This window comes from Dendrobates tinctorius, unplaced genomic scaffold (assembly GCF_039654945.1).
Source record: "Dendrobates tinctorius isolate UK_male_01 unplaced genomic scaffold, ASM3965494v1 ptg000102l, whole genome shotgun sequence".
In the NCBI taxonomy this organism is placed as follows: domain Eukaryota; kingdom Metazoa; phylum Chordata; class Amphibia; order Anura; family Dendrobatidae; genus Dendrobates; species Dendrobates tinctorius.
In genome coordinates, this window is record NW_027361770.1 from 40,174,780 (window position 1) to 40,190,100 (window position 15,321).

Sequence of the window (15,321 nt, forward strand, 5' to 3'; positions counted from 1 at the left end):
ATGTCTTGACAGCTCTGCCTCCTGCACAGGTTTCACCAGCTCTCTCTGCAAGCCAGGAACTGAGCAGCCCCGCATCCACCAATGAGAAGACGGGGTGGGGGCTACAATCGCTTCTGAGAAAGATCAGAATCATAAATCAGTCCCTTCTCGGCTCTCTGGCTGTGTCAGCGGGCCGCACAGAAGCACTCAGGGGGCCAAATGCGGCCCCCATTTGCCCAGGCCTGGTCTAGAGACTAGTCGTAATGTTACAACTGGCCGCTTGGTCTCCGGCAGACACCCCACCCTACTGTTCTGCTTCTTATATTCTTAAGTGAATTAATTCTGCATTCCCACTAACACAGAATAGAATCTAGCCTACACTCATCCTCAGTGTCCTAGCATCATTGGCTGCTCGTATGGGGAACTGCTAATGTTTATTACGCAATCTTTGGAGTATGTACATACAACTGATACAGTACCTTGAAAAAGTATTGATACCCCCATGGACTTTTCATTTTTTTCTTGTTACTCCTTGTGATGAATCGCACCTTGCAGCCCCACCTGACGTCACCATTACGTTGGAGGGATCATGCGATACAGTCTCCTCACTTTCATCAATGTGACGTTCCACACCCTCTGGAGAAATGCAAGGTCAGCTTGGCATAGTTTTACAAAGACACCCCCTGTCCACATTGGCGCAGGAAAGCAAGAAAGGGTGGCCCATGCAGCCGCTGGCTTGGCACAACGCTCGTTCACAACCCCGAGAGGCCCCTTTCACTAGCACCAGTGAAATAGAGCCCTGCCAGCCCGGTAAGACTGCCACCAGTTCCTCTTTGGATATAAGCTCGGTCCATTAACGGGATAATATGGGGCCAGACACCAGCCCGGTGAAGTTAAACCGAAAACACAGACGTGTGGACCGAGATAAAAATCAGAGCCCAAGGTTAAATTATATATTTAATCACCTTAAGGGCACACTAAACAAAACACTATATACACAATGGTCATCCAAAAATGCAAGGAACATGGCACAACTGCAAAGTTACCAAGATATGGTCATCCACCGAAACGGATATCCTAAGCAAGGAGAGTACCAATTAGAGAAACAGCAAAAGGTCCATAGTCTCTCTGGATTTGCTGCAGAGATCATAGCTCAGGTGGGAGAATTTGTCCACAGGACAACTATTAGTTGTATATTGCGCAAACCTGGCCTTTATGGAAGAGTGGCAAAAAGAAAGACATTTTTCAAAGCATATCATAGGATGTTCCCTTTGGCGGGAATTGAGATCGGATGCCATGTCGCGTTTGGAGAGCCCCTGATGTGCCTAAACAGTAGAAACCTTCCACAGGTGACCCCATATTGGAAACTAGACCCCTTAAGGAACTTATCTAGATGTGTGGTGAGCACTTTGAACCCCCAAGTGCTTCACAGAAGTTTATAACGTTGAGCCGTGAAAATAAAAAATAATTTTTTCCACAAAAATGATCTTTTCACCCTCAAATGTTTACTTTCACAAGGGTAAGAGGAGAAATTGGACCCCCAAAGTTGTTGAGCAATTTGTCCTGAGTACGCCGATGCCCCATATGTGGGGGTAAACCACTGTTTGGGAGCACGGCAGAGGAGCTCAGAAGGGAGGGAGCACCGTTTGACTTTTTGAAAGCAAAATTGGCTGGAATCAATAATGGCACCATGTTGAGTTTGGCAACCCCCTGATGTACCTAAACAGTAGAAACCCCCCAATTCTAACTCCACCCCTAACCATAACCTTAATCCCCACCCTAACCACAACAATAATCCTAACCATAATTCTAACCCCAACACACCCCTAACCCTAATCCCAACCATAATCACAACCCTAACCCCAACCATAACCCCCAACAATAACCATAACCACAAACCTAACCCCCACCCTAACCCTAACTTTAGCCCAACTCACTTTAGCCTAACTCTAACCCTAATGGAAAAATGAAAATAAATATATTTTCTTTATTTTGTTATTTTTCCCTAACTAAGGGGGGGCATAAAGGGGGGGTTTATTTACTATTTTTTTTATTTTGATCACTGTGATAGGAACCAATAGGAAAAATCTTTCTATTGTTGCCGTGTGCTGGCCGGCAGATCTCGGCAGGCGCACTGCCCATGCGCCCGCCAATTTCTTAACGGAAGACGCCGGCGGCCATGGGGGGAAGCCATACGACCCAGGGACACCAGGAGGGGGATCGAGGACCCTATTTCTCTCTCCTCTGATGTGTAATCACATCAGAGGAGAGAGAAATTAAATGGCATATTGGACTTTTTTTTTTTTTGTGGTCGCCGTTATAACAGCGATCACAAAACCGGGGTTGGTAAAAACCGACCCGAATCATGTTCTCTGGGGTCTCGGCTACCCCCGGCAGCCGAGACCCCAGAGAGAATCTGACTCTGGAGGGCGCTATATATTTTTCCCTCAGCGCCGTGAATTCACAGCGCTTTGGTTAAAGTACCCTAAACTACCGCCGTTAAAAGGCGTATCGGCGGTCGTTGAATGGTTAAGAACAGCAGCATTTTTTAAGTCTGCAGCATGTTAATTCTTTCAGCATTTTTGCAATGCTTTTTCACCCATAGAAAGCAATGAGAAAGTGAAAAAACACTGAAAAAAACCCACAACGGTATTGAGGGATTTTGCCACATATTGTAAACAAAGCACACATGTAATCCACAACAAAAAAAAGGACGTAAAAATGCTGCAAAATGGCCGGTTGCAGCGTTTTTACTGCCAAGAGAGCAAGTTTTTACTGCAGGAAAAAATGTGTGCGAACATAGCCTTAAAGTTTTGAATGACACCATTCATTTTACGATATAATGCGCTGAAGGAATGGCTGGCAAAAAAAATACAAGTAGGGTGATTTAATTAAGAAAAAACAAAGCAAAAAAAACCATTCTGCCATTGTTTTGTGGGTTTAATTGGTACAGTGCTCACTGGGCGGTAGATAAAATGATCTGTCAACGTGATTCATCAGGTCAGTACGATTACGGTACATAGTAGCAGTAACTATTTTTCCGTTCATGGACCGGTGTAAGCATATATGTTTCTTGTGAGCGGAGGTGAGTTTATACCATTTTGGGGTATGTCATAAGTGGAGATATGAGTCATACAGATCAAAGACTGGGGGCAATGGATCACTGCCTGCAACAAGTAGTTGAAGAAGGTTATCTGATGAATCTAACCTAATCAGCTGACGCTCTCTTACCTCAGTGAAGGGAGGAGTGAGAGGTCTCATGAGACCCTTTATATCGGTGTCAGACCCCAGGGGAAGCAAGGAGCATTGTAGATCTGTCCATATATGAGGAGCCGTTCTCCGTGAGAAGCTCTCAGAGATCCAATTCATAAGATGTATCTGTATTTTACCCCTTTTGATACTGTTTTTGCCTGTATGTATGTCGTTTTATTTCACCTTTTCTAACCTGTACTTTTTGTATATCAAGTAAAGTTTTAATACGTTTGTTCCTTATTGCTCTAATGTTCCCATGGTTTTGAGAAGAGAAAATAGATTTATAGTGTTATCTTGTAGCCAGAGTACAAGTGGTGAACCATTCAGGAGCTTGGGAAAGCTCTGTGTGCATGTGTACCACCAGTGTATTGCCCGATGCAGGTGTCTGGCTGGCCTGGTAAACTGGCAAGAGATGGCAGTACAAAGTATGGCGTGGATGTGGGGACCGTCTGTGGGCCGTGCTTAGCTTATTGCTAGCCTACTGCAATAGGTGAGTGGACGAGCGAGTGAGAAGATTGCCGCTACATGCAAGGAACATGTGTCATGAGCGAGTGGTGTTCATGACAGGGTACAGAAGCCAGGTTAATCTTTATTTTCACATTTTTGGGGGAACTGAGGGGTCTAAAAACGGAAATTTTGACATTTTAATTTTTTCCACTTTGGAGTTCACCTTTATGGGATAAATATTTTTATATTTAATTAGTTCAGGAAAATACACATACGACAATATAGATGGGGTAATCGTATTGAAGCCTGTTAAATGCTGCTGTCACTTTCAAAGTTGCATTTATGAGGTTAAACTGATACAATCTGAGCTCTCTCAGATCACATCACTTGCTGCAACACAGCCAAGCACAAAGCTGTGTAGCATGGAGCGGCTCTGGTACCTGTAAGACGGCCATAATTAAGGTAAAAATTAAAAACAAAACAAAAAAAACATTAAAAGGGTTAATCTGAGAATCACACTATTTTTAACAAAGCACAGTAAATGCGTACTGTTAATTCGATAGGCTGTCCTTAATAAAGTTACTACTTGTGTGCTCCTCACTAGCTGCACCTCTCAGAGTTATCATCAATCAAATAGAAGTGTAGAATTCACTATGAATTTTTCAAAGCGTCTTAAGGGTCTGTGCACACGTTGCGGATTCTACTGCGGATCCGCAGGGGATTTGGTCCTGCGGATCCGCTGCGGTGTACAGTACCATTAGCCTGAAGCTAAAATGAAAAACGCTGTGCACATGCTGCGGAAGAATCTGCAGCATAAACGCTGCGGGTTCATTTCCGCAGCATGTCAATTCTTTGTGCGGCGTTCCATTCCATTCCATTATAGGAATCCACAGGTGTCAAAATGCAGGGCAAATCTGTACTAAATCCGCAGGTAAAACACAGGTCATTTTACCTGTGGATTTAGCCAAATCCGCGCGGAAAAATCCGCAGGGTAATCCGCAACGTGTGCACATACCCCAAGCGCCATTTTTGCACCAGACATCAGACCACATGTTGCTTGTGCTCCTATGAGCAGCCTGAGTGGTCTAAATTTGCTTCCATGGCCTGCAGCGTCTCCGGACTTGTCTCCTATCCAACACATCTAAGATCATTTGGCGGCAATTCCAAGGCAGCTGCCAGCAGCGGATCATTATGATTTGCCCAAGTGCATTGAGCGTGGCAGAACATTCTTCAGACAATCATTACCAACCTCATTGATCTCAGCCAAGATATGTGTTTGTTTTTCTGCATAAGGCTCTGACACCGGATATAGAATAAACTGAGAGGTTTTGAAAATCCTATTTCCATTCCTTGATCATTGGCGTATTATTAACATGTCTATCAATCTGTGATTTCTAGAACGCCATGATTTCTTGGGGTTGCAATTTCAATGTCAAGGAATTTATTATAACGATAGGAGGAAAACTGCTTTTTTAGTGAGACTCACAACAGAGCCTTGAAACACTAATGCAAAGCATGACCATATGAAACGTTGTAAGATATTTTATTGGGTTAAGCGGCATCTTTTTTACTATCCAGCAGCCTGTAGTCTCGTTTTTCCTGCATGCAGACGCTATAAATTTTGAGAAACTAAAAATTCTGTCTACTGCTGTAAAACAGATAACACTAGACAAGGAGGGGGGGCAGTAGTGGAACAGCACAAAGTAGAGACGTAGCAGAAGGAAAACTATATCTAACTGGCAATTGTACCGCTATCACACCAGGAGTTGGACTCCACTCGGCAAGCGCGGAGAGAAAATAAACATTCCTCTTTAGAAAACCATCAGAGGAAAGTCAAGAGACTCTAAATGCCGGTTATACACTTTTATGCTTACACTACAGCTAATAAATAGGAAAAGATTAACTACTTACAGACCACCCAATGACCTCCAACATCAAGGGGTCTGCATATTGCGCCCCAGTGGCATTTTTTAACAGGATTGTTGAGTAAGGTGCTGCACATACCTTGGTGCAGCTGCAGGAGAGGAGGGCTTATTACAAACTCTGCCTTCCTGATCACTACAGACCCAGTGTTGAAGTAGCACCATGAATACACAAAACATTTAACCAATATAAATATTGCTATAGAAAGTGCAACATAAACTGAAATTTATTTTAGTGATCCTTTTTGGTCATAAACAAATCTGAAACACAGACTTATTAAAAAATTTTGCTTTGCAAAAAAAGGAGTTAAAAAAGGGAAACAATATAAAATTTACAAAAATTATCAAAAAAAGAAAGGCAAAATTAATTTGAATATCCAAATGCGCAAAAATTTTGAAGCTCAAACATGTATGAAAAAAAGGCCCTGATTAAGATCTACTTTAAGATCAATACATTTTCAAAAACCAAAATCGCATTCGTGTGGATTTTCAATGTTAAGGCTGTGTTCACACACAGCGTTTTTTTTCGCGGTTTTTCCCACGGATTTGCCAAAAAATCCGCGGGAAAAACGCGAAAAATAAGCTTCCCATTCATTTCTATACATTTTCCACTTTTTGTGCACATTGATGCGTTTTTTTACCGCAAAAAAACGAATCGCGGTAAAAAATGCAGCATGCTCATTAATTTCGTGGTTTTTTCCGCGTTTCTGATTATTTCCATGCGTTTAGAAAACGCGCAGAAAAAAACGCATAAAAACCGCGCAAAAATCGCGGTGAAAACGCGCAGAAAAAAACGTGCGGTTTTCTGGGAAGGGAGTCAGGTTTTCAAGCAGAAATTTTCTGCTACGTGTGCACTTAGCCTAACTGTATACAGAGATTAAAGTGAAATAAATGCGTACCTTGTAAATAGGTACATCGTGTAAGCCATACTGGACATGGTCTGCCCGTGCCTAACTAGCTCATTCTCTTGGTCTTCCCATTTTTCTGCTTCAGAATCCACATCTGAGGTGAGTAAACGCAGCTCTAATCCTTGCTTGGAGATTTTTGCCTGCTCCTGTAAGAAAATACATTAAATTAGTAAGTGTAGTACAGGCAGGTAGACACAACTGCATTTTATCTTATGCTTTACATTAGAGCTTCTCAAATGTTTTCTACTTGGCCTTGTCAGGCAGACCAACATGATGCATATAGTGGAAGTTGATATTCAAATATAAAATATCACTCAATTTTCCTTTTTTTAGTCTTCTGATCCCACTATAACATTACATTAAAATAAGTACAAAATCAAGTCAAGAATGCTGCTAAAGTAGAGACTGCTGAAACCATAAAACAAAACTGCCTTCAGTTTACCTCACCACCAATTAGGAGGCACCTCACCACCCACTAGAGAGCACCTCACCACCAACTAGGGGGCACCTCACCAACGGTTAGGGAGCACCTAACCACCAACTGGGGGGCACCTCACTGCCAATTGGGGGGTCCTCACCACTAAATAGGGGGACACCTCACCACCAGCTAGGGGGGCAACTCACCACCAACTGAGGGGGCGGCCTTACCACCAAGTAGAGAGCACCTCACCACCAACTAGGGGGAACGCAACACCAACTAGGGGGGCACAACACAACCAACTAGGGAGCATCTCACCACCAACTAGGGGGGCGCCTCACCACCAACTAATGGCACCTCACTGGTGAGGGCAGCCTCTTGTTTAAGAAGCACTGCTAGATGAATAGCTGGCTGTATAACGGGAAATGATGCAATGAAACCTGCTCATAGAAACTGTCCATTCTTACAGGTACTGAAACACTAACGATCCTAAATTTTCTGGTTTATGTGGCATGGTGTGTTCTATGGTGGAAGGAGATGAATGAGTTTTTATTTAAGAGAAGAAAGATTATGCATCCTATTTGTAGGATACATTTTCAGGTTGTGGGATTGCAAATACTTGAAGCACAATTTCAATTAGGAAACAGCATCTAGGATTCAATTATAGCGCACACAGGTCAAACATAACAGAGGCACATGACTTAAAGTAGGCGCATCTCTTGCTGTTTGTCCCTCCCCCCAAAAAAATCTAATTAGGAGTGCAATTTGTACTATAATTTATGCCCTTTTCTGACAAATTATAGGACATGTGTCATGTATAACTCTGTCCTTTCAACTAGGCCCAACCTAACGTTTCTAAAAAGCAAGCGGAGTGAGGGGCAATGAAGTTTCAATTACATGGAATAAAGTACGGATAAATAAAAGGGGAAAAATGAGTAGAAGGGAAGAAAAATAAGTGTGAATAAAAAAGTGAGTGAATACTGAGAAATAAGCAAAAAATGTGACACAAAGTGTAAATATATAGATATATTTGAATGGAGTGCAGGAGTGTGTATGTGAAAAAAGAATATGCGTAATATGCTACAACTGAAGGCAATTCTAAGGAAACAAAAAAGCAAATGTGTGAATATGCAGATATATGTAAACCAAGTGCAAAAGTGTGTATATCAAAAGTGCATAAAACACACAGTGATTAGGCGACGACTACATGAATATGTGACACACAGTAAGAGAATCCTTATATTGCTGGAGATCTTATATGGTGCTGGGCAGCCTGTCTGACCTAATAGCATGGGTCTCACTAATGGGAGACACTGTGCACTACACGTATCTGTGTGACTGGTGTCCTATACAAGCCTTATCAGGGCTCATTTATAATACTAGGCAACCACCTGCACCATGACTGGTAGGCAGGAGAGTGGCTGCATTATTTTGCACTTGTGCTGCCTGAGCCTTCATCATGAGGGTCTTCTCTACTGTATCTTAGTATAGTGACTGGTGTTGGTAAATAAAGAGGTCTCTTTTCAGTGATGCTTTTTTGGAACCTCAACCCACCATCTTCCACCTTTCGTCAACTGTCTCGAACAAGAAAAAAAAATACTGTTTCAAGAGTATAGCTTCCTGACTTACCTCTCCATCAAGCTTCACAGGTTTCATAGTTTTCAGGTTCCCACTATGTTTCTAAAAAGCAATCAGATTAAGATATATATTTATAAAAATCAAATTAACTTTTATCAAATTAAAAATTCAGCAGTCTACATTAGGCCTCAATCAAATGTCAGTGATTTATCATGTACCCAAAAAATGGTACAAGTGTTACCAATGTTTTGGACTCGACTATCCAGGATTCAGTTTTTACCATCAGAGTTTCATCAGTGACTTTCAAATATGAAAAAATAAATTCCAAAGATCCTCCTATTCATTACAATGTTAAAGGGTCTATGTCAGTAGGATCAATTCTTCTAAGCTGTCTATATGGGTCTTAGGAAGTGGAAGACAATGGATATCTTTATTTCTGCAATTTGATATATTATTCCTGAGAAATCCACATTTTTTTTAATATGGAAATGAGCTTTTAAGATCTATGGGTTGGATATAGAACTGAATGTGAATCTGCCTTCAGAGCTTATTTTAAAAGAAAGGATGCATTACCAGTGCGAGCCATGTAATGACTGACAGTCTGCTTTCCTCAGCTACATGTCTCACACTGGTGTCATCTCTTTCAAAATAGGATCTGGATGCAGATTCTCAGGGAGATCCAAATCTGGACCACAGATCTTAACGGGAAGCTGTCAGCAGGATTATGCTGAGTAACCTACAGTGTCAGGTTGGAGCCATTATACTGATTACAATGATACTTTGGGTTGATGAAATCCGTCTTGTGGTAGTTGTTTAATCTTTATTTCTAGTTTTCAGTTAATAATATGCTTGTGCTGTGGGGCGGCCTTCATGTGGTGCTCTGCTTACATATCCATCTGTATTATGGCTTATGACAGGTCACAGTTGATCCCTCAGTGACCTATTTTACATTCTGAATATGTTTTAAAAAAAAAACCAAAGAACAAAACACATTCAGCAGGCAAGCGGCGGTGCCGTTGCTGCAGCACGACTGCATCTATAACAGGCATTTAAATTATTTTATGTTGTGATATAGATTTATTCATTAAAAAAAAAAACCTCTCTCAAAATGGTGCCAGATGCACCTGCGCAGTAGCATCAATCGGCGATCCAATTGAGGCTACTGCAAAGGCGTCGCCATCTTAGTGGAGACTTTTTTTCTAGTAGCAAAATGGTTCCTGTGCAGTATTATCTATCGGATTGCCAATAGGTGCTACTGAGCAGGCGCAGCGGCGCCATTTTGAGAAACAATTGCTTTTTTTTTCTGAATAAATGTATATTACTAAATAAAATATTTAAAAGCATATTACAAATGCAATCATGGTGCAGTGCAGGCGCCGCTGCCGCTTGCTGAATGTGAGTTGTTTTTTTCCAAAACATTAGATTCAGTATGTAAAGTAAGGGTCAGGTGACTGATGGATCAGTGAATTGTCATAAGCCAAACAGATGAATATGTAAGCAGAGCACCACATGAAGACCCCCCCCCACAGGCCACCTTGGAGCACCAGCGTATCATTAACTTAAAACTACAAATACAGATTACACAACAACCACAAGCTGGATTCCATAAACCAAGGTATCATTTTAATCAGTATAACGGCGCCGACCTGACACTGTCTGTAGGTTACTGTGCACAATCCTGCTGCCAGGTTCTCTTTAACAGCTCATTTACATATTAAAAATAGATCACAAGGAAAAAAAGAATTGGAGCACTCACCCAATCCGTATGGACATGTAGAAAAACAAACTCAAAGCAAAACGGCCATAGTCCATCAGGCTTTTTCACCTCCAAAGCTCCCCTGCCCGTGCACACCGCACTTTAAGGTTATTATTATTATACATTTATATAGCGCCATTTATTCCATGGCGCTTTACAGGGAAAAGGGGAGATATAGACAAATACAATAAACATGTGCAAGGCAAGGGACACCCAAGTACAGAAGGAGAGAGGACCCTGCCCGCAAGGGCTCACAGTCTACAGGGATGGGTGAGGATACAGTAGGAGAGGGTAGAGCTGGTTGTGCGGTGGTTCAGTAGACCGAGGATCATTGCAGGCTGTAGGCTTGTCGGAACAGGTTACATGTCATTCTAGTTGTGTATTAAAGATATACATCACAAAGGATTGGTTGAGTGCTTTAATTATTTTATTCCTTGTGATCTAGCGACACTTATTCTATGAGTATGCACCACCTTGAAAAGATCCTGAGAAGGTTTATGAGGCAGTGGTTTAACAGACACGTGTAAGCTGCATTATTGCTGCCTAGTTCTTTTACATGAACATTAACATATTAAAAAAAATGTGGATTTCTCTGGAATAAGACTTAAAATTGCAGATATCAAGGTATCATGTGATTCAGCTTCCTATGACCTACAAGCCCATATAGACGGCTTAGGAGGGTAAATAAATGCCAGTGACCTTAAAATCACAGATAGCGCACAGACTACACAATAATGCAGTCAGTTTGTGTGTGCTGTCCGTGATTTTCACGAACCCACAGACTTGTATTGTTACTTTCCATCTGTGACACTGATAAACAATGAACATGTCTGTGATTTTTTGGCAGAGTCCACAAAAAACAGATTAGAATGGCTATGTGCTCTGTGAAAACCACAAACAGAACATGTATCTGAAAAAGAGATGTCTGAACGAGGCCTTATACAGTAAACAAGAATCATGAACAGAGCTTTACTGACAGAATATAAAGGTTTTCTAATGGGTTTTCTTATCATTTAATTGGAAATTACCGTACACTAGTTTACAGAACAGAGAGCCCAGCTATCCTGGCCATGGAACAGGTACCATATAACATAATTTTGGATGAAGGGTGCCCTGGTGCACCTTATAATATAATTCTTTAGGTGCCAAGATTCTAAGGCCATAACTATACACAGACTTTTGTGATGGTTTCTGATAGATCCAATTGATGAGTAATAGGCTGCAAAGAAGTTGCTGCAGGACTAACAATACATTATGGAATTGCACATAATTTGTACATTATTTAATTCTATAATAGTTATGACCGGATTAATCCAACTGAAACCAATTACCGTAAATGTATAGAGTTTGGATGTAAATGGCTATGGTGTCATCTCAGCCATAGATGGGGCTGGCGTATGCGGTATGGATGGTACATTGCTCCTGGTCTCGCCCGACTTTCTACACTACTGTTGTACAGAATTATTTCATACATTCCCTTTTTTGTTTTTTGGTCCGGCACCCAGAAAGAATTTCGGGTTAAATGAGTGTCTGGAGGATCCGCCAGAGAAAAAAACGTTACAAGCTCCGTTTTGAAATCTTTGAGGATGGTGACGGACAGCAATTTTTGGCGGATCCTCAAAAAAAACGGATGCAACGGACAGCAATCCGTCACAATCCGCCATTAATGCAAGTCAATGGGAAAAAAAACCGGATCCTCAAAAAAAATTTGAGGATCCGTTTTTTTCAAAACCTGGCGGATTGTGACTGATTGTAAAAAACGGAAATGTGAAAGAGGCCTTACCCATATCTGAGGATTCTGGATATCCAAGGACAGCCAAAATATTCTCCTACATTTTCATACTCACTTCAGCAATCTCGCTTTGGCATTATCATAAAAATCTACATTTTTATGAACACCTAGTGTCCAAGGAGAATGATAATACATGAAGCAAAAAATATTTTGTTCAAAAACTAGACAAGAATTGTCAGCTTTCAATAAAAAGCCTATTATTTATGGATACAGATGTATTCGGCTTTGTAGCCATGAACCTATATATTGGCACCTAGCTGGGTCTGCAGTGACAGGAACTCTTTAAGTCTAATATTTATGTAACTTTAAGGGTATGTGCACATGTTGCAGATTTGGCTGCGGAGCTACTGTACAGCGCAGCAGTTTTCCATGCGGTATACAGTACCATGTAACCCTATGAAAAACCAAATCCGCTGTGCACATGCTGCGGAAAATTCCGCACAGATGTGCTGTGGTTTATTTTCGGCAGCATGTCAATTATTTGAGTGGAATCCGCAGTGTTTTTACACCTCTTCCATTATAGGAATCCGCAGGTGTAAAAATGCAGGTGGAATCCACACAAAATCTGCAGAAAATCTGTACTAAATCCGCAGTTAAAACACAGGTCATTTTACCTGCGCATTCAGCCAAATCCGCATGGAAAAATCCACAATGGAATTCTCAACGTGTGCACATACCCTAAAAGGGGCTGTCCAGTATTCAGCTACAAGTCTGCAGACATTCCATGTGACCGCAGACTTGTGAAACCTCACTCTGCGCACATTGCATGCAGTAAGGATTCTCTGGCGCTGGGAACCGGCAGAAAGTCAGGAGTATGCAAATAGCATACTTGTAGTCACATGACCACCTGCTCTCGGCCCTTGTTAATCCACTCAGCGTGCAAGTGAACTTGGAATGAGAATTCACAAGTTTGCAATCACATGGAGTAACTTCAGACTTGTAGCTGAAGTCTGCACAACCCCATTAAATAAAATACTATAACTCATTCCGTCAATCAAAAATTCTGTCTAGTGTAAAATCATTTGGAAAAAGGCTAGGTGATCTCTCTGAATCAAAGATAAAATCTCCAAAAGCAATGGATCAAAATTAGTTTACAGTTAGAAAGTAGAAGACAACGATTTAGGATGAGTTTGTGATCCATCGCTCAAAGGCTACTTTTCAATTGAGAATGTGTATTAGGCCAAGCTCACACTATCAGTATTTGGTCAGTATTTTACATCAGTATCTCTAAGTCAAAACCAGGAGTGGGTGATAAATACAGAAGTGGTGACGGGTTTCTATTATACTTTTCCTTTGACTGTTCCTCTCCTGGTTTTGGCTTACACATACTGATGTAAAATACTGACCAAATACTGAACATGTGAATGTGGCCTTAAGGAGACTATGTATACACTAGTGATGAGCCCAAGTGCTCGGTACTCGAGTTTGCCTGAGGTGTTCGGGTATACACCGAGTAAGCAAAGGTGCTCGAGTGACATATCACGTTTCGCGACTGACACATACAGGGATTGCCTGACAAACACGGATAATCCCCACGTTTTGTGGCTGTCTAAAAGTCGCAAAACATGAGACCACAAGGACTCAAATATGTCACTAGAGCACTCGCGATACTCTGTGCATACCTGAGCACTCCAGGAAAACTCAGGTAACTAGCACTTGCGCTCATCACTACTCATGACCATTGTGCATTTAAAGATGTTGTGGAACGGTGTTCTTTCCCAATGAGCTTTTATATGGAGCATTAAAAAAAAATACATGTAAAAAACAGTTTTAAGTGTGGAAACCCAGCAATTCTATATTAAAAAATGGAGGAAAATATGCACAAATGAAGCAGCAAAAATAAAATAAGCGCAAACTGCTACTACAAATTTTGGTGCAGACACCTGCTGAAAAAATGCTACAGAAAAAAATGCAGCAATTTTGCATGTGTGAACATGGCCACAGTATAAAGCCAGACAGCAGTAAAAAGGCTTTTGCCTACACAAAGCATCTTGTTTAGTACAGCCATTACCACAGAGGTTTCAACATTAATTAAACCTTATTAAATTTGGGTCATGCGAAATCTGCATTCAGTTAGTTGCACACTTTTTTGACAGCATTGACTGCGCCATGGCCGTGTCACAACTGCGCTGTCTGGCCTTGTCCTTATAATTTCGTGCACAATCAAATCTTAAGATGAAAGAAAATATATAAAGGCATAAATACCAAGAATATAAGGAATTCTGTAATTTAGGAAGGGATTATAAAAATGATATTGAACTGTGGCTGCCGCATCAGAATTTTCCATAAAAGTAAACGGCCTGTTGAATATTGCTTGTAATGCAACGTGTTCCTCGGAAAGCAGAACCGTACTGATGACAGCACATATCCCTTGCCACATGCTGTATAAGCCATGGATTTTATGTTCTGGAAATATCTGACAGTGATGTTCTCCACATAACGAACGTTGTGTGATTGATAAATAGGGCAGTAATTCTTGGCAGCACAATGATTAGTGATAGTGATGGGCCTGAGTGGCGCTGCTGCGACGTACGGTGAATCAGGACGATTTGCCTGTCACAGAATTTTGTGCAGCGCTCCGACCATCTCCCTTTATCACACGGCAGAAATCAGTTTCATACATCAAAACAATTTGATCTGATCAGACAAAAGGAGCAAAACAGAGTGGAAGACACGTTCCATCAAATTACAAATCTGAGGCTGTGTGCACACGCTGCGGAATCTGCTGCGGATTGATCTGCGCGGATTTTCAAAATCCACAGATAAATCCACAGGTCAAAAGACCTGCGGTTTATCGGCGGATTATCCTGCGGTTTTGCCCTGCGGTTTTACCATCTACACAATGGAGGAGATGGTAAACCGCTGCGGAATCTGCAGAAAGAATTGAAATGTCAATTCTTTCTGCGGTTTAGAAACCACAGAAATTCTGCACGGAAAATTCCGCAGCATGTGCGCTGCGGTTTCCATTTCCCGTAGGGAATAATGGTACTGTAGGGCCAAATCCGCTGCGGAACCGCAGCAGAATCCGCAGCGTGTGCACACACCCCGATTCATCCTGTACGATACGTATGCCTGGGAAAGCTCATCTGCGGCAGTAGCATCTTCCCTCTTACAGATAAGTCTCCAAAGGCGAGGAGTCTATCAGCATCGTCACGTCTCCACAGAGGCAGAATCATGAATGTGTGCGAGATGTACAAATCAGAAAGAGGCAGCAGCACTCGGGGATAACTGGGCCCATACACATGGGTACAGTACTGCGTCCTACCAGA

The 15,321-nt window shown here is 41.7% G+C and overlaps 1 protein-coding gene across 1 annotated transcript in view; it reads right to left on the reverse strand.

The window, feature by feature from the left end:
• CTNNAL1 (catenin alpha like 1) overlaps window positions 1-15,321 on the reverse strand; it is a 288,515-nt gene that overhangs the window by 18,861 nt on the left and 254,333 nt on the right. Inside the window, exons 13-14 of the mRNA XM_073587855.1 lie at window positions 8,556-8,606; window positions 6,500-6,654 (exon numbers count right to left, since the gene is read on the reverse strand). Of these exons, the coding sequence (XP_073443956.1) occupies window positions 6,500-6,654; window positions 8,556-8,606 (206 nt within the window). The remainder of the gene's footprint in view (window positions 1-6,499; window positions 6,655-8,555; window positions 8,607-15,321) is intronic.